Source organism: Labeo rohita, chromosome 20, assembly GCF_022985175.1.
Source record: "Labeo rohita strain BAU-BD-2019 chromosome 20, IGBB_LRoh.1.0, whole genome shotgun sequence".
Lineage (NCBI taxonomy): Eukaryota > Metazoa > Chordata > Actinopteri > Cypriniformes > Cyprinidae > Labeo > Labeo rohita.
The window spans coordinates 20,924,080-20,946,526 of record NC_066888.1 but is presented as its reverse complement, the minus strand read 5'-3'; the positions used below and the strand labels follow the sequence as shown (position 1 = coordinate 20,946,526).

The following is a 22,447-nucleotide window of genomic DNA, read 5'->3' as shown; positions in this document are numbered from 1 at the left end:
TTATTTTATTTTATTTTATTATCATGGAACAAACCTTAATATAAACTCCAAGAACAGCCACCAGACCAGTTCCTTTAAAATCGTATCATTATTTACTCATCCTCATGTTGTTCCAAACTAGTAAGACTTTCATTCATCTTCAGAACACAAATTAAGATATTTTTGATAAATTCCAAGAGCTTTCTGACGGGCATGCATGGACAGCAATATAAGTGAAATGTTGTTTTCTTTGCGCACAAGAAGTATTGTTGTAGCTTTGTAAAATTACGGTTGAACTACTGATGTCACATGGATTGTTTTACTGATGTTCTTACTACGTTTCTGGGCCTAGGAACATTTCAGTTGCGTTACTATCTATGGAGGGTCAGAAATTTCACATATTTCATCCAGAATATCTTTATTTGTGTTCTGAAGATGAACCCTATGGGTTTAGGCCCTGTGGGTTTAGAACCACATGAGGGTGAGTAATTAATTACAGCATTTTCATTTTTGGGTGAACTGTCCCTTTAACATTTAAAGGGTCTATTTTCTGTCATTTCTGATTTTGGTCTGAAGGTGGCAGTAGAAGATAGTTCTGTTGCCTGTTCACACCCACGTGCTCGGTGTTATTGTTTTACATGACACTAGGAAAGCACACTGCAGCTCCCTATCTGTTCCTCCCAGAGAGAACTAGACTAGGCACCCTCACCTACTAACAAATCAGTACATCTATTACCATATCCTCAGGAATACTGACCAAACATTTATACAGGAAAACAAGTGCCATATACACGTCCAACAACAGACCTTGGACTGACACATCATATCTACTGTTCAGCTTCCACATGACAAAATATGTAATCTACAGGGACATTACTGGAAACATGTTGTCTGAGGTATTGAGGAACAGAGCTAGTAGGCCCATCTCTTCACAGTTCTTGTAGAGGTCACCTGCAGACTTTTCCATCCATGCAGGAACAAAGGAAAGGGAGACAGAAGGGGGAGGGTTGATTTTGAAAAGATAAGGAGTGAATAGAGGAGCAAACAATTGTTACATAGTGACTGAATGAGAAAAACAGTCTTTAGTGACACTTGTTGTTGGCCATGCACTTGTATCACCGAATGGCACCACTATAATATCTTACACGTCGTGCCGATTATGTCATAACATGTGTTCTGTATGTTTTTACAGGTGCAGTAATGTCATTATTAATCTTATTATGTATCTCGATTAATGCGACTGTGTCGATGCAGACAGGTGGAAGAGCGCGCATTCCTTTACAAGCATCGTCGAATTCACCGCGCCCGAGAAAATACGCATCCCTGCAGGAACAAAGACGTGCTCGTGTTTTGATAAGACGTCACTGTACTGGAGGAGAGCAAACGGCAGAGCAAATTTCTTGATTATGAATTACGTCATGTGTTTGAATAAAACGAGGATGGCAGCAGGGGGCGTGTCATGAAGAACGACTTCACGCTGGGATTAAAGGGCCAGCGGAAGGTAAATACAAGACATGCCTCAACATTTGCCACTGACCCCAGAGCAGGTAAAACTCGTTTATTTTAGTTAATTACTAAATATTTTCGTTAGCCATTTTTTAAAACAAATTGTTCCGTTAAAATTAAAATGTTATTTACCAACCCACATTATTTTCTTTCATGAAGGGAATGGGTAATTTTACATTCATTTTGAAGTAGAGTTTTAAATGAAAAGATCCAAGAAAGGAAGAAAGTAAAACAAAAAAAACTGTGAAAGTACAAATTTGAAACTGTTCACTGCTTTTGCTATAGGCCTGAAATATAATTTGTGACCCTGGACCACAAAACCACTCATAAAGGTCATTTTTTTTGAAAATTGAGATTATCATCATCATAAGTTCTCCACTGATGTATGGTTTGTTAGGATAGGACAATATTTGGCAGAGAGTGAACTTTGTAGATAGGCTGGTGCTAACAGAGTGTGACAAAGTTATTATGAAACAAATGTGACCCTGGATCACAAAACCAGTCATATGGGTCGTTTTTTAAAAATTGAGATTTAAACATCATCTGAAAGCTGAATAAATAAGCTTTTCATTGATGTATGGTTTGTGTTTGAGATACAACTATTTGGAATCTGAGGATGCAAAAAAAATAAAAATATTGAGAAAATTCAATATTTTTGAAAAGTTTTTCGAATAAAGTTCTTAGCAATGCATATAATTATATCTATATATATATATATATATATATATATATATATACAGTTCCGGTAAGAAATTTACAAAATATCTTAATGGAAAATAATCTTCACTTAATATCCTAATTATTTTCGTAAAAGAAAAATCGATAATTTTGATATAGGCTATTGCTATAAATATACCCGTGCTACTTGTGACTGGTTTTGTGGTCCAGTGTCACATTTGTTTATTGGCTTATAATTAGATTATGAAATGTGGGTTTTCACGGGTGAGTTTAAGCAAACCAAATGATTGGAGAAAACCTGCATAATTCACCAGAGAGAAGTGTGTTGTTTCCCTGGAAGATCCAGCTGTGACATTTTGAGTATTAATTACAAGATAAAATGAAAAATAATTAAAATAGTAAATTAATCCATCATTCACAATAAGATCTGTAACATGCATTTACAAAATAGAGTGAATTTTCCTTTCAAACCACCGTAAGGACAAGCTTTACAAAGAAAACAAAAGAAAAAATTACATTTTGGGTGAACTATTCCTTTTAGATATTACTTATCAAGCATCTGATTGTAACTAAATTTGTCACAATAACTCCCTCAATACTGTCCTACTCCTGGCTACTTGTGTTACCTGAAAATGCTGTCTCTAATCTATAGCACATTCCAGATAATATTCCCAGATAATGTTGTTTGCATGTCTGAACTACAGTTTCTAGCAACTGAATCTATATTTGGAAATCCGATAAACTGATATGGGCTCTCACAGCTTGGAGTGACTTGTTTGAACATGTCCTCTCGCCTGTTGGCAGCTGTGATGGGCGCAGTGGCCCTTTAAGAGGCGATCCCGTGCGCGGAATCTAGGGGGCAGGTCCCTGTCAGCGGTAGAGGCTGCGTTTCTCTTCTCGCCCTCCTCCAGTCACTCAGTCCTAAGTTGAGCTCGTTTGAGTGCTGACAGACGATTAGAGTAGATAGTCCTCCTGTGCCTTTAGATAGACAGATAGGTGCAGAAACAGAAGGGGACTTCTGGATGGGAATTTTTTTCGCTATGTACCGTTCGTGACATCGAGGCACTGGTGCGCGCTTTAACAAGACGCTGTCAGAAGCGGTAGTTGCGTCTCTACCTTTAATTGTTAAAGAGACTTAGGAATGCGAAGAAACTGGCAAATAGCACACAATGATCAGTGCAGTCTACGAGCACGCGTAGTTCTGTCCTCGTTATTGTAGTTGTCTTTATCTGACACAACGGCGCTTTGATTCTGCCCGCTGAATGTGCTGTGGCTCTGACAGTTCAGTTCTTTTGTCACTACAGTGACTTACTGCTTGTGATGGTTGTGTGCAGTGACGTTGTGGCGCTTTGTCCGTGGCTACTGGCGAAGTGCGCTGGAGAGATATAGTTGTATTACATCAGTGCACCAAGTGACTGGAGTGCGACACAGGAGAGAAACGGCTCTGGCTGAATGGTGCGTGTTGAGGTATTGCATTTGCATGCTAATATTATGATGTATTCTTATGCATGTGTGTGTGTTTATATATATATATGCAAACGCACATTTTATTAATGTACTGGAATTGTTATTTACATTAGGTACAATAGTAGTGCTGTCATAACATTTTGGCTGACAGTTAGAATTTATGTGCGCAGCGTGTGCAAATACACCTTAAGAAATAATTTAATGATGTTTTGGTTACAGTCGTATAATGCAATTATGCTAATTACGCTTTTGAAAACGTTAAAGACTTGCATTAATAATGTATTTTTAAGCATTACAGATTTTCAAAATGTTTCTCTTATTGGTCCACTTTGCATTCACTCTGTTTTTCGGAATCCAGTCAGCTATCATATTAATAATATTGAATATTGTTGTGGAACAGCAATATGTTTCATGTCCTGAATTCTTCACTTTCACAGTAACCGTGGTTTTAATATCTCATTCGTGCGGTCATCTCCACTGGAATACGAATAATCTAATATGAGTCAGAGTGTGTCATTATGAAAGTGTAACGTGCAAGAATATGTGCCATCCAGCAAGTGTTAAATTAAAGTGAAAGCGGAGCACATTGCGTACAGTATGCATGCTAATCTTTGTTTATATCTTCACGTGAGTGCTGCGCGTACCAACCCCGCATTTCCAGAAGCGTTTAATGTTCACTGGTTCATCAGACACATCGAAATATGATACGTTTAATTATACCTTTAATGACTTTTGAAATAGTAGCTTAAATCTGCCTTATTTAGATGGCAAAATGTTACATTTAAAGTGCATAATAGTCTCTCTGTAATGTAATGTGTATGTGTGAGTATGTGTATATATAATGCAGTTGTATATGTGACCCTGGAACACAAAACCAGTCATAAGTTTACATTTATAGAAATTAAGATTTATACATCATCTGAAAGTTAAATAAATAAGCTTTCCGTTGATGTATTGTTTGTGTTTGAGATAAAACTATTTGAGCAAAAAAATCTAAATATTGATTAAATCAGCTTTAAAGTTGTCCAAATGAAGTTCTTAGCAATGCATAGGTCTATTACTAATTAAAAATTACATTTTGATATATTTACAATAGGAAATTTCCAAAATATCTTCATGAAACATGATCTTTACTTAATATCCAAATGATTTTTGGCATAAAAGAAAAATCGATCATTTTGACCCATACAATGTGTTTTTGGCTATTGCTACAAATATACCCATGCTACTTAAGACTGGTTTTGTGGTCCATGGTCACATATGATTATGATGTATTTCATGTCACACGGCTTTAAATTGTATATCATATTTTTGTCTTTCTGAAACACAGGGAGGGGTGTTAATTATCATTAAGATTTGCACTAGCCACTCAAGGAGCATTTAAGCACCATTTAGAGTAGAGGTGCATTCATGGAATGCGACTGTGACCGCTTCCCACTGCCTGTTTAACATTGACCAAGACAGTACAGAGGAGCATCAAAGAAGGCTGGCAGAGGCAATGGCCGAGACAACCCTGGAGCCACTGTCCTCTCTGGACGTAGCCATCGATCCGGATTTTGAGCCACAGAAGCGGCCTAGATCATGCACTTGGCCGCTGCCAGAGTCCAGCTCGGCGAAGCCTGTGTCAAATGACACTGACATAATCCCCGAAGAAGAGGATGATGAGGATGACAGTGCAATGGCAATCAACGGCAACAGCGTGGGTGAAGGAGAGGACAACGGCAGCCCAATCCTGGCTGAGGAACTGCATGCCACTAGCGGTCAGGAGAACACGGGCTCCCCGCTTTCTTCTCAGCCCTCTTCTGCGACCGCCGCGAGCCCAGGGGCGAGCGGTCAGGGCAGCCAACAGCAAACTCCCCGGAAGTCATCTTCAAGGAGGAACGCATGGGGCAACCTGTCCTACGCAGACCTTATCACGAAAGCCATAGAGAGTGCCCCAGACAAGAGACTGACATTGTCCCAGATCTACGACTGGATGGTCAGAAGCGTCCCGTACTTTAAAGACAAAGGCGACAGCAACAGCTCAGCTGGTTGGAAGGTAAGCACTCCACTCCCAAACCAGGTGCCTGAAGGCTACCAGACAGTACACATTTTTGGATGTCTCCACTAATGAGCTGATGAGTTTAATCAGGTATGAAGAGATATTCTGTCATCAGTTACTCACGCTCATGTCATTCTAAACCTGTATGACTTTCCTCTGTGGAACAAAAAAGAAGATATTTTGCAGAATGTTGGTAACCAAATAGATTTGGGTTCCACTGGACCCCAAACGTTCATCAAGATATCTTCTTTTGTTTTTTAGAGAAAAAAGGTTTGGAATGAAATGTGGGGAAGTCATTTTTAAGTGGACTATCCCTTTAAGCAGACATCCAACATGTGTACTATTGGAGGCCCCTTCAGGAACGAGGTTGAGATCCACTGCACTAGAAAATGCATGTCATAAGGTGTGCAAGTGTCTCTTTTATTTCGTGCGGCGTTCTCATTCTGCATCACAACCAGAAACACATGTTCTGGCATGTTTGGCCACGCTTACTCACGCACTGAAAACTGGAAAGTTTTCGAGGGTTCGCGTGCGTGTGGTTTAACGGTGCAGCAAGCTCAATGACACCTCTTATAAACAAACTATTTGGACGTCTCCATAAAAATAAACATGCATGATCAGTATGGAAAATTTGTGTAACAAAACAATTGCTCAAGTTAGTTTAGCTAGTCTTTGTCTTGTGATAATGTTTAAAAGCCATAAATACTATAGTCTTAGAGCCAAGTCTAATAAACGTCCATGCATCCAAAGACTTTATGTTCATATTCACGCAGCACAGCTTACATAAAACTTGGCATGGTGAATGTACCCGCTCTAGAAGCTGCCCAGACTGTTTATGTAGGTGTTGAATGGCATTAGGAATTGCGTAACAACTCAGAATGGCGCGAGCTTCTCCTTAGCAGTCAGCAGGCAGGACTGCCTTCAAAGGGAATGTCATGACCATGGGCCGGAGCCAGCACAAGACATATGGGCCTTTCACTTACAGAGCCAAGGTGGGATGGGGGAGGGGGTGCATGGTGGGGTTGTGGGTGCAAGGTCAAGGGCTGAGTTTGCGGCAGGAGGCCCAGTTCGCCTGTCCCATTGGCCGTAAATAGCCATGAATTATAATAGTGAAAGGAGAGTTACTGCCGGGTCTGTGGCAACGGCAAACTATGTGGACTCAGCGTGGAACTGTTTGCACACCGACTCGTCTAGCATTCAGGACCGTGCATGTGCGCGATCATATTTCTCGAACTGCTATGCAAAACATTACCTGTCAGTCAAACATGTTTTATGATCAGCTACTATAACCTCAATTCTAACATGAGTACACACAAATAAACACACCTCCCCCTGGTCTGTATTAGAACCAGTAGTCCAGTGCCTGCTGCCATTTCTCATATGTTGAAAAACGTCTAAACGTGTTCCACTGAACTTTGCTCCTGTGTTACCTTGAGCCCTAAATATGACACACATTCCAACAAACGTCTGACAACTTGAAGCAGATCTCTGTGTACAGAGTGTGGGTGCTGGTTGTAACACAACCTCAGATAAGCACTTCTGCAACTGGCTGTAAATATGCATATTTGCATTTAAATAAAACATATGCATGCACACAATAAATTATATATTATGCACATACGCATACAAATGTTTTTCACATTATTTCTGAATTTATTCACTACAGTTGAGGTTTCTAAATGCATCTTAAGTTTATTGTAAAAATTTATTGTGACATTTCCTTTTTTTAAAAATTCTGACTTAATTATCCAAATCAGAATAACCGAACAAGAATATCCAGATCAGAATAACCAAATCACATTATCCGAATCAGAATATCTGGATCAGAATATCCGGACTTGTCCAATCGTTTGGCCCACTTAAATTCCACCTATATGGATAAATACTTGGGAAAAAAAAGATACTTGATAAAAACATAGACATTATACTGTAAAATATTTGCAAAACCTGCAAGGAGGGCCAGTGTCCATTTTAATTAAGAATAAAGGTGACAAATAGAGTTAAATTAAGAAACAGAAAGACCAACAAAAAGGAGGCCTAAGATGTATTATCCAGGCACAAAAGGTCAAAATGGGCAAATATAAATTATATTTATCTACATACGCATACAAATGCTTTTCACATAATTTGAAGTATTGACACTGTATTTATTCGCCAAAGTTGAGGTTTGCATGAAATGGAAATTCCCCCTGTCTAGTTTCTGAATGCATCTTAATGAGCTTAGTGTAAACATTTATTGTGATATTTTCTTTTTTCAAATTGTGTCCTAATCAGAATATCCAAATCAGAATATCCAGATCAGAATATCCGAATTAGAATATCCAGATCAAAATATCTGAATCAGAATATCTGAATCAGAATATCCGAATCAGAATATCCAAATTAGAATATCCGGATCAAAATATCTGAATCAAAATATCTGAATCAGAATATCCAGATCAGAATGTCCGAATCAGAATATCCAAATTAGAATTTCTGGATCAAAATGTCTGAATCAGAATATCTGGATCAAAATATCTGAATCAGAATATCCAGATCAGAATATCCGAATCAGAATATCCAAATTAGAATATCCGGATCAAAATATCTGGATCAGAATATCTGAATCAGAATATCCAGACTTCTCCAATCATTTGGCCTTCATAAACCCAGCATACATGGATAAATACTTAAAAAAAGATAATCGATGGATGAAAACAGGCATTTTACTGTAAAATATCTGCAAAACCTACAAGAAGGACCAGTGTCCATGTTAATTAAGAATAATTGTGACAAATAGAGTTCAATTAAGAAACAGAATAAGCAATAAGATAAGTAAGATGTCTTATCCAAACACAACAGGCTGGAATGGCCAAGTACAGGTGCAAAAATGACTAGCTTCATCACTATGGCTACCAGGTCACTGGTCATCTCTGCTTTAATGAGAGGGTTTGTATAACATGTGATCTCATAAAGGCGTTCCTTTGTTTCTGTTGAACATACTGTTGAGGAGAGAGAGAGAGAGAGCGAGGGAGTGACTCTTATAGTATAGATGACATTACAGAACCCTCCTCCTACTCTCTGCACTGAATGTTGCATGATAATGTCGTGTGTTTATTTAATGATCTGGCTATACAATCGGGTTGAATGTGAGATCTAGAATGTGTCTGAAGAAGTTTCTTTTGCAGGTGTACAAGTGATGGGATTTTATTGATTTATCGTTTTCCTTCACAATGAGTTCCTGCAGTGATAGATCATTCCTCTAGTGCCAAATGATGCACTCTACATCTCTACATTCAGCCTTTAAATTATTCAGTACTTCGAGCATTAATTTGGGTCACTTTATCAATTTTTAAGAGACACCTCTTGAGAGTCTCTCACGCACACTTGCACATTTGCCAGCTCACTGCTTTTAATCTTGCGATCTTGTGTCCACCAAACACTTCTATCCATCTCTATCCTCTTTGCTGTGTTATAACCTTGCGTAACCCCGCTGTTTATCTCACATCTGAAATATAATCAGATTATGTAACTTAAAAAGAACAAGCTACTACTATAATGTATTGCACCATTCTTGTTCCTGGAACACTTAATATGCTGAGCTGCCACACTAGGACCAATTGAAACCTTTCAGTCACAGTGATGAAAGCAGTCTGGTCACCCTCCAGAGGGTCTGTATTCTGCGAATTTCACTCGCCACAGTTCCAGGATGTAAGTGGGCTATTTAAAGTTTTTCCTGTAACCTGTTTATTGTCAAGAGGGTGGGGTAAACAAATACAACATTAATATTATATATTCACATAATATATGCAAAAGTGCACTCCTCGATGAAATGGAATTAGCAACAGATTCCGTATTGTGACGTACATTGGAACGTAATGGAATCTCGAGAGAAAAAATATAGTGCGGGGACTTGGTTCTGTCCATCGGTTGTCCATGTGTTGTGCTCAAAAGTGGAGGCAGATGAATGCAAGCTTGTTGGGATGGGTTTAAGCAGACAAAATTATTGAATCTGACTGAAATGACTGATTGAATTATACATTGGTAAAATAGTCCATGTGACATCACTGGTTCAACTGTAATGTTATGAAGCTACGAGATTAAAAAAATAACTTTATTCAACAATTTCTTCTCTTCTGCGTCAGTCTTCGGCGTGCGTTTACGAGAGTGACAACTAATGTCACATGGACTATTTTATCGATGTCCTTACTACTTTTCTGCGTCTTAAACATGGTAAGAAAGCTCTTGGAATTCAACAAAAAACATCATAATTTGTGTTCTGAAGATGAATGAAGGTCTTACGGGTTTGGAACAACATTTGGATGAGTAATTAACATCAGAATTTGTATTTTTGGGTGAGCTATCTCTTTAACTGAATGACACAATGTTAATGTTGATGTTTTGTGCTTTCATACATGCCTGGTCATGTTTAGGTGCGAGAGAGGTCTTGAAGTGAGGGTCACTGGGGTCATAGATGTTTTGTTATGGTTTTACTTTGATTTCTGTTCATTTAATTAAACAAAAGGTCATAAACGGTAAAACAATTTGAGCTACAAACTATAATTTTTTCATGATTACAATAATGCATTGTAATAATATGATAATAAATACCAGTTTGCAATATTAAAAGTCAGCGGAAGGTGTTTGATAAGGTTTAAGCACTTTACTTGTATGCCATATGCTCAACAGACATCACTTGATGTAATTCATACATATGCACTTTCCCCCCTTGCCCAGCAGACATTTTCATATATTTAAAAACATCTGATTAAAACACAGACTTCCTGATGGTACGGCATCTACAGCAGCATGTCAGCAGCAGATATGCTGCGGTAAAGACATCTGGATGTATTTCTAGCTTATTTACCTTTTCTGTGCTTTTCTCGCTTGGTTTTCTAAAGGTGTGCTTGCTTGCAGCTCTGACCTGAGGCTTTTGAAACTTTAATTTGTTTTGTTCTCGACCCGTCATTTCCAATTACGTATGTCTGCCTGTCACGGTGCAGATAAATAGTTCTCGGTTAAACTTTAATTGAGTACAATAAAGCTAGATTTCTATGTCAGGAGCTTTTGGCCAGACAAAGCCAGTAGTAATGAGATGAGATGCGGCTTTGTGGAGAATGATTATTGCAGTGAACAGAGGGAAATGACAGTTTTAGGGAAATACATCCTCAGTGACAATCTCATGCATCAGCCCTTTGAGAGATAACAGAGAAACATTGTCAGACAGGAGTGGGCGATTATTAGCCTGGTTGTGGTGACGCAGAGGGTCTATTTTGGTGCTTGTACGTGGGTGTGCGTGTGTCGACTTTTGATTAGACAAAAGATTGGATTGATTAACCCAGATTATGCTAGATTGAGTAAGGCGGTTCCTGTGTTTCGATTATGGAGCAGGTGTTTAAATATGGGTTTGTGATGATGTAAGGCTTTTAGATCCTCCTTGACTAAGCAAATTTATTTTCTGTGACATAACACCACAGTGGCCACAGGGACGTTGTGTATTTGGTAGTCAAATTTATGATGGCTTGTGTATCTGACAAAGCCAGAACTTAAATTAGTGGAACTAAGGACAACATTTTTATAGGCTCCAATAATTAAGCAATATGACACCTGACACTTTACAGAGCTACAGGTTTGATCAGATGCCAAGTTGATATCAGATTCAAAGTTGAACGATTTAATTTATCTTCACATTCAGGATTATATGCACTGAAAACTGGAGTAATGGCTGCTGACAATTCAGCTTTGCAATCATAGAAATACATTACATTTGAAAATTTATAAAAATAGAAAACAGTTTTGTTTGATTGGGGTTGGAGCTAAACTGTACAACGGCTTTCTAAGGTAGGAAAACTGGAGTTGTAGGTAGTTTCCACCTGAAACTCTTTGGAATTTTTTCTTTGTCACTGTGGTCTTTGGATTGCTCACTACAGATCTCTTTGTCTGAATGTTTCTCAATCTCAAAAGTCAAAGTCTTTTCCAAGAACTGATGTCATAACAGTACAGTTTGTGACACAGCGCCAAACTAACACCTCTTATCGATACAGTGCGTTCTAAATAACAGGCCAATCAGATGTTCGGCAGGCGGTGAGGTCATTGGCACATGCCTGTTATCTGTTTTAAGAGTCCATTGCCTTGCACACTATCAGCGAGGTTTATCTCTTTTTTACTGCACCTTCAGTGTTTACACACCTGTCTTTAACCTGCCCCGGGGTCAGCTCTGGTGATATGGCTGTCAGTGGAGGCCAGTGGATCAAGCTGAATGGGGCTAAAGTGCTGATTTAGCAGTAAAGTCTGCAACGGGTTCCAGCTGCTGGACACATCAGCAGTTTGTTATCAGCCAGCTCAGTCAAAGTGAGGAAGCAGTATATCAGGAACATTATGGGCTGAAGTAATGTGGCACAAGCCTTTTGGCATGCATCTGAAGGCAGCCGTTCTAATCTCTAACACTGTCTGTATTTTTAGTTAGATTCACTCAGTTTTGTCCCATTTACCTCTGCCTGCCCTCCTCCCCCATCCCTCTCTTTCTCTCTCTGTACTCCCATGTGTGCTGCAGTGTTTATGGGAGCATGAAATCGCTCCACAGCTCGTGGGCATCTCGTGTATGTCTTGCTCAGACTGCCATCACTGACATGCTGCTCTCAATGTTTGTCTGTATTTGTCTGTCTCTCATTTGTTCTTCCTTTGCATTGCATATTCTCAGAAACGATAATTCTCTGTCTTTGCATATGCCAATCAATCCCTCTCTGTAAAAAAACACTTGTAAGGTTCAACCTAGTGTACAGTAGGTCCAATGCGCTATAAACATTATGCATGGTACATATTCACTGATGCAATGTGATTCACATATGTGACCACAAAACTGAATAAATAAGCTTTCCATTGATGTATGGTTTGTTAAGATAAGACAATGTTTGGTCAAGATGTAACTGTTTGAAAATCTGGAATCTGAGGGTGCAAAAAAATCTAAATATTGAGAAAATCACCTTTAGAGTTTTCCAAATGAAGTCCTTAGCAATGCATATTACTAATCAATAATGAAGTTTTGATATATTTATGGTAGAAAATTTACAAAATATCTTCATGAAACATGATCTTTAATTAATATCCTAATGATTGTGGCATAAAAAAAAAATCGATAATTTTGACCCATACGATGTATTTTTGGTTATTGCTACAAATATATCCGTGCTGCTTATGATTGGTTTTGTGATCCAGGGTCATATATTTGAAATTTGACTCAAGAAATTACTCTGATGTGGCAGACATTCTGTATTTTAGTGCAGCTTTTATGGAGAATCTTTATTCACAAGAATTGTTTTGTAATCTCATTTTTGCTTCCTGAAAACCTAACATTTCACATTCCAAATCTATTTTTGTATTCCACAGAAAAAAGTCATACAGGTTTGTAATGATGTGGGGGTGAATAAATAAGACAAAATTTGAACACTTGGTTGAACCTTCTGTTTATAAGCATAGAAGCAACAAATAAATTGGTTAAAGATGGTGATAAATGTTCAAAAATGTACAATACTAGTAAACTATATAAAATAATGCATAATTTGATTAGAGAAGTTGCTACACCATCTTTCAAAAGTTTGTGGACAAGATTTTTTTTAAGAAATTAATATGTTATTTAGTAAATGATCAAACAGTGAAATTAAATACATTTATAACGTTACAAATCATTTCTCTTTTCAAATAAATGCTGTTTTTTAAAAACTTTCTATTCATGAAAAAAATCTAGAATAGTTTCCACCAAAATATTAAACAGCACAACTGCTTTCAGCTTTGAAGATAATAAGAAGTGTTTCTTGATCACCAAATCAGCATATTGCGACACTAAAAATCCAATTTTGGCATCACGGTATAAGTTACATTTTAAAATGTATTAAAAAAACAACTACTAGCAAAGTTTTGATCAAACAAGTGGGACTTTTTCCAAAAACGTATAAAAAAAATCTCACTGACCCCAAACTTTTGAACTGAAGTGTATAGTAATAGTTTGCATGAATGGCATGGAGGGTCACAGGGTTTAATGAGTAAACATGCTCCTTATTGACTGATTGCACTCGCAAACAGTCACGCTCTCTGAATCCCGCAAACCAAGCATGTAGGGTTCACAGAGTTTACACATTCTGCAGTATATTCCTATACCCTCTACGACACCCCCTTTGTTTTAAGGAGTAGTTAAGAGGCCCTGAGTCTGTTTCTCCTGGCGTCTCTCATTCCCATAGTGCGTGCTGATGCTTTTGACATGCACGCAGGCAAATGGGCACAGACATAGACACACACACCCTTTTTTCTGGGAACAGTAATGCATTTCCTTGCTCATATGCTTCAAAGATAGCGCTTTTCTTTTATGTCCAGATGAAAGATTGCGCACATGAGTGACCGTATGCAGTAATGTAGCGTGAACTCCCACATTGCAGCTAATGTGTATATGGGTGTGTAAATGTATACATCCACAGACACACATACAAACAATTTAATGATCACTGAAAGGAGCCACTAAACTTGTGTCTGTGGTTTTACAGTGTCCTTCTCTGTTTCTGCTCTTTATTTCTCTTAGTGTAGAGGCCCAATAAGGGGTTACATGGGGTACCAGAAAAAGGGGCCCCTCGCCTTCTCTCTCTTCCTTCTTTTTTTATCTGAGTTTCCCTCCTTCTCTTTCTCTCAGATTACTGTGAACGGGTGGGTGGGGGTGCGAGGTTACACTCTCCCGTGTTGTGTATAGACCTTCAGGGAAACATACAGTATCAACGTTGTTTGAATACAAACGGCTCATTATACAACAGTGTATGAAGAGTTTGCTTAAACACTAGCGTGGTAGAGGATTTAAGGTTGCTTATATAGGTGCTTCATGCTTGTCGAATGTTGTGTGTTTATAGTTCACTCTCAGCTCTCTTATTTTCATAAGTCTGAGAGAGAATTAAACAACAACAATCACTGTGGTGTTGTAATGTAAAAAGCTGTGAGTTTTGCAGAGGTTTGGTATTGGTAAAGTGAAGTACAATATCTTAAAATCTTGGAAAAATCAGTGCTAAAATGATTTGTGATTAATGTGAAGTTGTACACAACCCACATTGTGCACTCTTTCCAATAAAGTTACATTAAAAAAGAAAGAGACAGACGGATGGATAGAGATTGCTCCAGTGGGAGAGGATTGCTGATGATCTAGCTGGGGATGACATCACCTCTCGACTGAAAGGGCTTTTAGACTGATTGATTTGCACATATGCGAGTGAGAATATGACGCTGATGTGTGCAAGCCTTCGCAGAATCAGCGCCACGATACTGTGTGTATTACTGGTCTGAATGATTGGTAACGTCGTTGCCTTTCCCCACAGATTTTCTTCCCTCTCAGTGCAGCTTGGTAAATATGGGTTAGTGTGCCTTTCCTGTCTCTCCTCTCCCCGCTTCTTCCCCCCTGTTTGTTTTACTTTTCCTTTTCTTCCACCCAGCTTTTTGCTCCCTTCTATTTTTTTTCCCTCTTCCTGCAGCTGTGCAAGGATCCAAGGATTTTCCAGGAGAACACAAAGGCTTGGAAGAGCCATGCTTTTTGCCTGAAGACGCTTTCAACCTCTGGTTAATATATTAGTGTTATTTTGACTTGTTTGAATTAGGCTTGTTGTATACAGTAAAATTTCTCAGTGGTGTGAGGATTAGTCTCTAAACTTGAGGCTTGGTCAGGTGGCTGGTCATATGAGCTGACTTAGTGTGTGAAGTGTGTATGTACACATACAGTGTGTGCGTACAGAGAGCGAGCGGAGATTAAACTTAGGATCATAGTGTAATCTGCTGTGTGGTTACATCAGCTTCACTATCACACCATGCATCACACTAGATTGCTTAACGCAGAGAGAAATTACACCATGGAATAGAAATAAGGTGGAGAGAGTCAGGGGAGGAGTAAAGGCAGATAAAAACAGCCAAGATAAATAAGGATAAAGAAAGAGCTTTGATTTTTCTACCAGTTGCTGATCAGGATGAGTCTTTGAGGATGTCGGGAGGATGACAGCGTTTTCCAACCCGTTTTGACTTACGCGTTCCTGACAGGGTCCTGCCTATATACAATAAATAAAATAAAATAAATTAATAAATAATAATGATAATAATATATATAAATAAAATAAAGATAAAACAATTAGAACAATGAGTTAGAACAATTAAAACAATGAGTTATTTTAATTCATTAAAAAAAGTGTCTCAAAAGTCTGAGGTCAGTATTTTGAAATAACTTTAAAACAACAGATTTTTGTTTTCAGCAAGAATGTATTGAAATGATCAAAAGTGACAGTAATGACTTTTACATAATTACAAAAACTTCCATTTTCAAATAAATGCTGTTCTTTTAAACGTTCTATTCGTTAAAGAATCCTGAAAAGAATATCATAATAATAATCAAAATTAAAAAATTAAGCTTCACAACTCTTTTCTATGGAAGCCTGTTTCTGTAAAAAATTAAGTAAAAAAAATTTTTTTTGACTTTTTGTCTCGCAATTCTAACTTTTTTTTTCTGAAAATTGTGAGATTGCAATTGCGAGTTATAAAGTCAGAATTGCAAGATATAAACTTTAATTTTTTTTAGAACTGCATGATATAAACTCGCAATTGCGAGTTATAAAGTCAGAATTGCGAGATATAAACTTTCAAATCTTTTTTTCTCAGAACTGTGATATAAACTCGCAATTGTGAGTTATAAAGTAAGAATTGCGAGATATAAACTCAAATCTTTTCTCTCAGAACTACATGATGTAAACTCGCAAATCTTTTTTTCTCAGAACTGTGATATAAACTCGCAATTGCGAGTTATAATGTCATAATTATGAGATATAAACTCGCAAATCTTTTTTTTCAGAATTGCTTATAAAGTCAGAAGTATGGGATATAAACTTGCATTTGCAAGAAAAAAGTAAGAATTGTTTTTATGTCGCAATTCTGACTTTATTTATTTAGTTTATATCATGTAATTCTGAGAACAAAAAGTCAGAATTTTAAGTTTATATCACAATTTTGACTATAACTCGCAATTGCAAGATTAAATCTCACAATTCTAAGTAAAAAAGTCAGAACTGTGAGAGAAAAAGTCATTTTTTATTTTTTATTTAGTGGCAGAAACGGGCTTCTATACTTTTCAGCTTTTACAATAATAAGAAATGGTTCATGAGCGTATTATGAGAATGATTTCTGAAGGATCATGTGACAGTGAATACCTTTTCAGAGTAATGCCTGCTGAAAAATTAAGTTTGTCATTACAGAAATAAATTATATTTTAAAATAAATTAAATAGAATATTTTACTGCATTTGTGAGACTTTTTTCAAAAACATAAAAAAATAAAAATAAAAAATCTCACCAACCCCAAACTTTTGAATGGTAGTGTCATTCACTTCAATGTATAATCCTGCACACAATATTTTTTTAAGGAGGGAAAAAAATATTTATTTTATCTGAAAAAATATACTAAATTAAAAGTTAAACTTTTTGTAATTCATACATTTAAGTATTGGATTTTTTCCCTGTTCTATTGGTTTAACAAATAAAAATCTTTTCAAGTACCCCATTGGTTGGGAATCACTGCTCTATCATATGACCTCCTGATGACCCCGTTTTAGCGTTTGTTGAATGCGTGCGGGTGTGTGTAAGTTTATACAGGAGTTCATGTTTCTTTGTGTGTGTTAGGGTATACGGAGTGTATATTTGATTGGCCAACACTACCCTCTTCATGGTCCACTGAAGTTTCGTCTCAGTGGTGAACAGGCAAATTTAACATCAGTCAGGTACCCCATCATTTACAGAAACAAAACCCAGCACAGACCCTAGTTTAGGAATTCTGAAAATCATGTAGAAAGAATGGGGAAAAAAAGTATTCACATATAATTTCCATTCTTGCCAAGCATTTTCTTTCTCGCTTAAACTCTAAAATTGTACAGAGACTGTGAGAGCTTGTGCTGAGGATGAGAAGCATTATTGGCTGACTTGCACTCCTCCCCCATCTCTGATTGGCTGGAAGGTTCAGTGGGGCATTCAATCAGCGCAGTGGAAGCATATGTAGGTCAGTGTGTAGCTGTGCTGCATGGTGCGTTCGTGTGGGTGTGTGTGTACCGTGTGGTCGCGTACTCTGGCAGTCCTCCAGCTCTCTCTTTCAGAGTTAGAGAAAAGGGCGGAGGGGGAGGGAGTGAAGGAGAGGGCAGAGGGAGGAGTAGACCGCAAGGCCTCTTCTATCCAGTCTGCGCATTAACAACACTAAACGCATTAGTGTTTAGTCTCAGATTGGTGACAAACATTTGGAGCAACTTTTTCTGAATGTAAAGCCAAACAGATTTGCATTTCGTGGCCACAGATACTCTTTTAATCCTGTAAAAAGAATCTAGTTTCCATAGACGGTGTCAACAATGGCTGTTTACTAAGACTATATGGTACATATAAATACATGTGGATGCAAACACAAATCTATCTCATTTAGTGGTTCCTACTCTTTTTTTTAATTAGATGTACCATTGGCAACCTAAACAGACTTTGGAAAGCTGTACTATATTCAAAGGAAGTGGATTTCCAGTGAAAATAAAAGAGAGAAGGAATGCCAGGGTGAGGGGGAAAGGCAGGCTTTGAGTGTTGTCCAAAACTACACTTCTGTATCTGTCTTTAACGACTGTGCCCTGAAAGTGCCCCATGTACTTCTAAAGCACTTCCCTCTGGCATGGCCAGGAATTTAGCTCGAGTCCCTAAGGCGTGCCACAAAAAGCACCGAAAGTCTGTTGAGCTGCTAAGCTTACCCGCAGTGAGTAACTATCCCCTCTAAAAAGCTCCCACTGCACATACGCACATGTGCTAGGCAACCTGGCACAGGCGAAAACATCAACGCTCTTATATCTCCAGACGCCGGATGTCTAGACAGTGAGAACGAAAGGGTCGGACAAAGAGTCTCATGAGCGTCTCTGTCTGTGCATTTTACAGTGAACCAACTCGCGCTCATACCCAAATACAAAATTACTAAAAGCCTGGTGGGCACGTTCTACACTTCAATGAATTATGAATCACTGTTGTTAGGCAGACTGAATGCACAAGGTCCTTACCCAGATTTCATACAGCCCACATGCACAGCTCAGCAGTCTGTCTAGACACACATTGTTAGCAGAAATATGTGATCCAGTTACTTTTTAGACTATATAAAGGCTACCCTGCCTTACAGTCTTTGTCTGTCCTAGACATCCAACTATTCTTTCTTTTAAAGACCCCATGAAATCAAAACTGAAGTTTTTAATATGAATATTTTAGCCTTAAGGTTATCCGTAAGTTAGTGGGCTTTCTGTCCAATCGAATGCTCTCTAGAATTCAAAGTGTCCTGCCCCCCACACTACAACTTTCTGTCCAATCAAATAATCTCTAGAATCGAAGTGTCCTGCCCCCACACTACTACTTTCTGTCCGATCAAATGCTCTCTAGAATTCAAAGGGTCCCGCCCCACACTGTAACTTTCCGTCCAATCAGATGTTGTCAAGAATTCGAAGTGTCCTGCCCGCATTATAACTTTCTGTCCAAACAAATGCTCTCTAGAATTCAAAGTGTCCCACCCCCTACACTATAACTTCCTGTCCAATCAGATGCTGTCCAGAATTCGAAGTGTCTTGCCCCCTTCACTATAACTTTTCTATACAATCAAATGCTCTCTAGAATTCGAAGTGTCCCCCCTACACTATAACCTTCTGTTCAATCAAATGCTTTCTAGAATTCCAAGTGTCCTGCCCCCACACTGTAACTTTCTGTCCAATCAAATACTCTCTAGACGTCAAATTGTTCCCCCCACACTTTCTGTCCAATCAAATGCTCTCCAGAATTCGAAGTGTCCTGCCCCTACACTATAACTTTCTGTTCAATTAAATGCTCTCTAGAATTGGAAGAGAGAACTTTCTGTCCTATCAGATGCTGTCCAGCATTTGAAGTGTCTCGCCCCCTACACTATAACTTTCCATCCAATCAAATGCTCTCTAGAATTCAAAGTGTTCCGCTCCCACACTATAACTTTTGTAATCAAATGCTCTCTAGAATTCAAAGGGTCCCGCCTCACACTGTAAGTTTCCGTCCAATCAGATGTTGTCAAGAATTCGAAGTGTCCTGCCCGCATTATAACTTTCTGTCCAAACAAATGCTCTCTAGAATTCAAAGTGTCCCACCCCCTACACTATAACTTCCTGTCCAATCAGATGCTGTCCAGAATTCGAAGTGTCTTGCCCCCTTCACTATAACTTTTCTATACAATCAAATGCTCTCTAGAATTCGAAGTGTCCCCCCTACACTATAACCTTCTGTTCAATCAAATGCTTTCTAGAATTCCAAGTGTCCTGCCCCCACACTGTAACTTTCTGTCCAATCAAATACTCTCTAGAAGTCAAAGTGTTCCCCCCACACTTTCTGTCCAATCAAATGCTCTCCAGAATTCGAAGTGTCCTGCCCCTACACTATAACTTTCTGTTCAATTAAATGCTCTCTAGAATTCGAAGAGAGAACTTTCTGTCCTATCAGATGCTGTCCAGCATTTGAAGTGTCTCTCCCCCTACACTATAACTTTCCATCCAATCAAATGCTCTCTAGAATTCAAAGTGTTCCGCTCCCACACTATAACTTTTGTAATCAAATGCTCTCTAGAATTTGAAGTGTCCTGCTCCCTACACTAAAAATTTCTGTCCAATCAATGCTCTCTAGAATTTGAAGTGTCTCGTCCCCTACACTATAAAGCTGCCGAAACGGTCACTTGTTCATCTACACAGAATGCTGTATTTTACAGCAATACAGATGAGATTGTGGCTGTCATACTCTGTCAAATGTAGCTTTACCAAGCTCAACGGCTCTGGCCCAAGCTGTGATATAAACGAAATGCTATTGGCTATTGGCCTGTGTTCCTGTTTCAGTTAAAATTAAGTCAACACTTAGAATAATGCTGCCTGTTTCAAAGCACTGCAGTGGACGTTTACATTTGTTATGAACGGTAGTCAGGACTTCATAATTTTGTCAGAAAATCTGTGTTTACACAAGAGTTTCGTTGACACCTTGAAACACAAGTAGAGAGTGGAAAAAAAGCATCAGCTAACAGCCACACCTTAAGACAACACGCATTATTCAGTTATTTTGGACCCTGTAAGCAGATGGGTGAAGAGGAACCCATGAGTAAACATCCTGCACACCTCTGTTGGTTTTTCGTCTCGTCTCGTGATCTGACCGCTACTTCTGTATGTCTGCGAATAAAAATAGAACATAATCTAACTTCCCCTTTTTGATGACTATTTAAATCAGCAAATTATGGCCTTAGTCACTGCTGTGGGTGAAGAAGCGTTAGCAGTTTTGATGCAAGGAAAGCAAAGCTATTTTTTAAAGACTTGTAACAGTTGTGCACTGCTTCTATTATGTCATTCGTGTCAAAAGTTGTATCAAATCCAGTTAGGACAGTTAATAAATATCTGTATTTTTATTCTTAGGAAGGATGAAGATGGCTGAGTTGAAGTCTATGTGTGTGTGTGGGCGTACATGTACAGTATATGTCAGAAGGAGGGTTGCTCTGCAGGTTTTTCAAGTTGTCTCAGAGTTGTACTCCAGTCCTCAACTGAAGAACTTGTCAGCACTTTTTGCCCCTCCTACCCCCTGTTTCTGGAGAGATTACTGCGCAGACCTCTTTCAAAAGTGGTTTCATGGTGAGATTGAGCCTCTGGATTGGCACCCTGCTTGTGTATCGGTGTTCTTTAGTGGATGGAAAGCAGTGCTCACTCACGTATGTCTTGATTGTATGGAGTTCCAAAGCTCTTTTTTTTAATTCCTGAGAGAGGCCCAGTGTGACTGTGAGTGTGCGTGTGTAATGATTCTGGAAGGAGTCCAATTTGCCGGAGAGCGTGTGAATGCGTTGGAGCCGTGCCAAAGAGTTCAGCGCAGTAGATGAGTTGTTACTGGAAGGCTTTTGTTCTGGGTTCCACTAGAGAAAAGCCCTTTACAAGAGTCAGCCAGTCAAAATGGCAGAGGGGAGAAAGGAGAGGAAAAGGAGAGGAGGAGGGAAAAAAACCCCGAAATGTCCTACTTGTGAGAGTGATCTATTATCGAGGACTTCATTAACAGCCTTCAAGATTCTGCTGAGATACCACTGCCATGGAGATCCATGCGTTCCGGACTGTAATAAGCTGAATTTATCTCAAGCGGTCTTCTAGGAACTGTGGCTTGCCTTGGAATCTCAGGGCTAATTATGCCCCTGGACATCATAATTCAGACACCTGTGTTTTAACGCAACACAGGCATATCACAGTAAACAGATCAAATGATATATACGGGCTAAAAAAATATTTGGATATCTAAATGCACTTAAGCGACACTATTAAATTAATGACTGCTTAAAAAAGAGTCCCACTTCTAATAATAATATGAATAATGACAATCATATTAATTATCTTTCCAAAATTTCCAAGTTTAATTGTTTTCCAAATTCCATTTTTTGTCAGTTTTAATTTTTCTGGATTCTGTTTTTCCATTTTATTTTTTCTACACTCTGTTTTAATCATGTCTAATTAATTGAAATCATAATGTACACAATTTAACAGCGAATTATAAAAAAATGTAGCAAAAATTAAATTTTTAAGGCCCTATGAAATACATTTTAGTTCTTCTAAAATTCAGTTTTCTTTTTATCAAATTCTGGTATATATTACATATTCCTTTAAAAAACAATGTTTTATAAGCAGTTAGGCCCTATGAAATATGTTTTTGTTTTTTTTTTCATTAAATTCAGTTATATTTTTATCAAATTCTGTGTTTTCCATTA

General features: G+C 38.3%; 1 protein-coding gene and 1 long non-coding RNA gene across 3 annotated transcripts in view; one reads left to right on the top strand and one right to left on the bottom strand.

Annotated features, from left to right (window-relative positions):
* The first annotated feature begins 3,040 nt into the window (after window positions 1-3,040).
* foxo3b (forkhead box O3b) overlaps window positions 3,041-22,447 on the top strand; it is a 38,863-nt gene continuing 19,456 nt past the window's right edge. The window contains exons 1-2 of one of the 2 annotated variants that reach the window (XM_051138432.1): window positions 3,041-3,618; window positions 4,961-5,668. In XM_051138432.1, the coding sequence (XP_050994389.1) occupies window positions 5,129-5,668 (540 nt within the window). In that variant the 5' untranslated portion in view covers window positions 3,041-3,618; window positions 4,961-5,128. Of the gene's footprint in view, window positions 3,631-4,960; window positions 5,669-22,447 lie in introns of both variants that reach the window. The other variant, XM_051138431.1, reaches the window with a different exon arrangement.
* The window catches only part of LOC127182814 (uncharacterized), a 38,103-nt gene continuing 31,277 nt past the window's right edge, over window positions 15,622-22,447 (bottom strand). The window contains exon 4 of the long non-coding RNA XR_007829959.1: window positions 15,622-15,714. This is a non-coding gene — a long non-coding RNA (uncharacterized LOC127182814). The remainder of the gene's footprint in view (window positions 15,715-22,447) is intronic.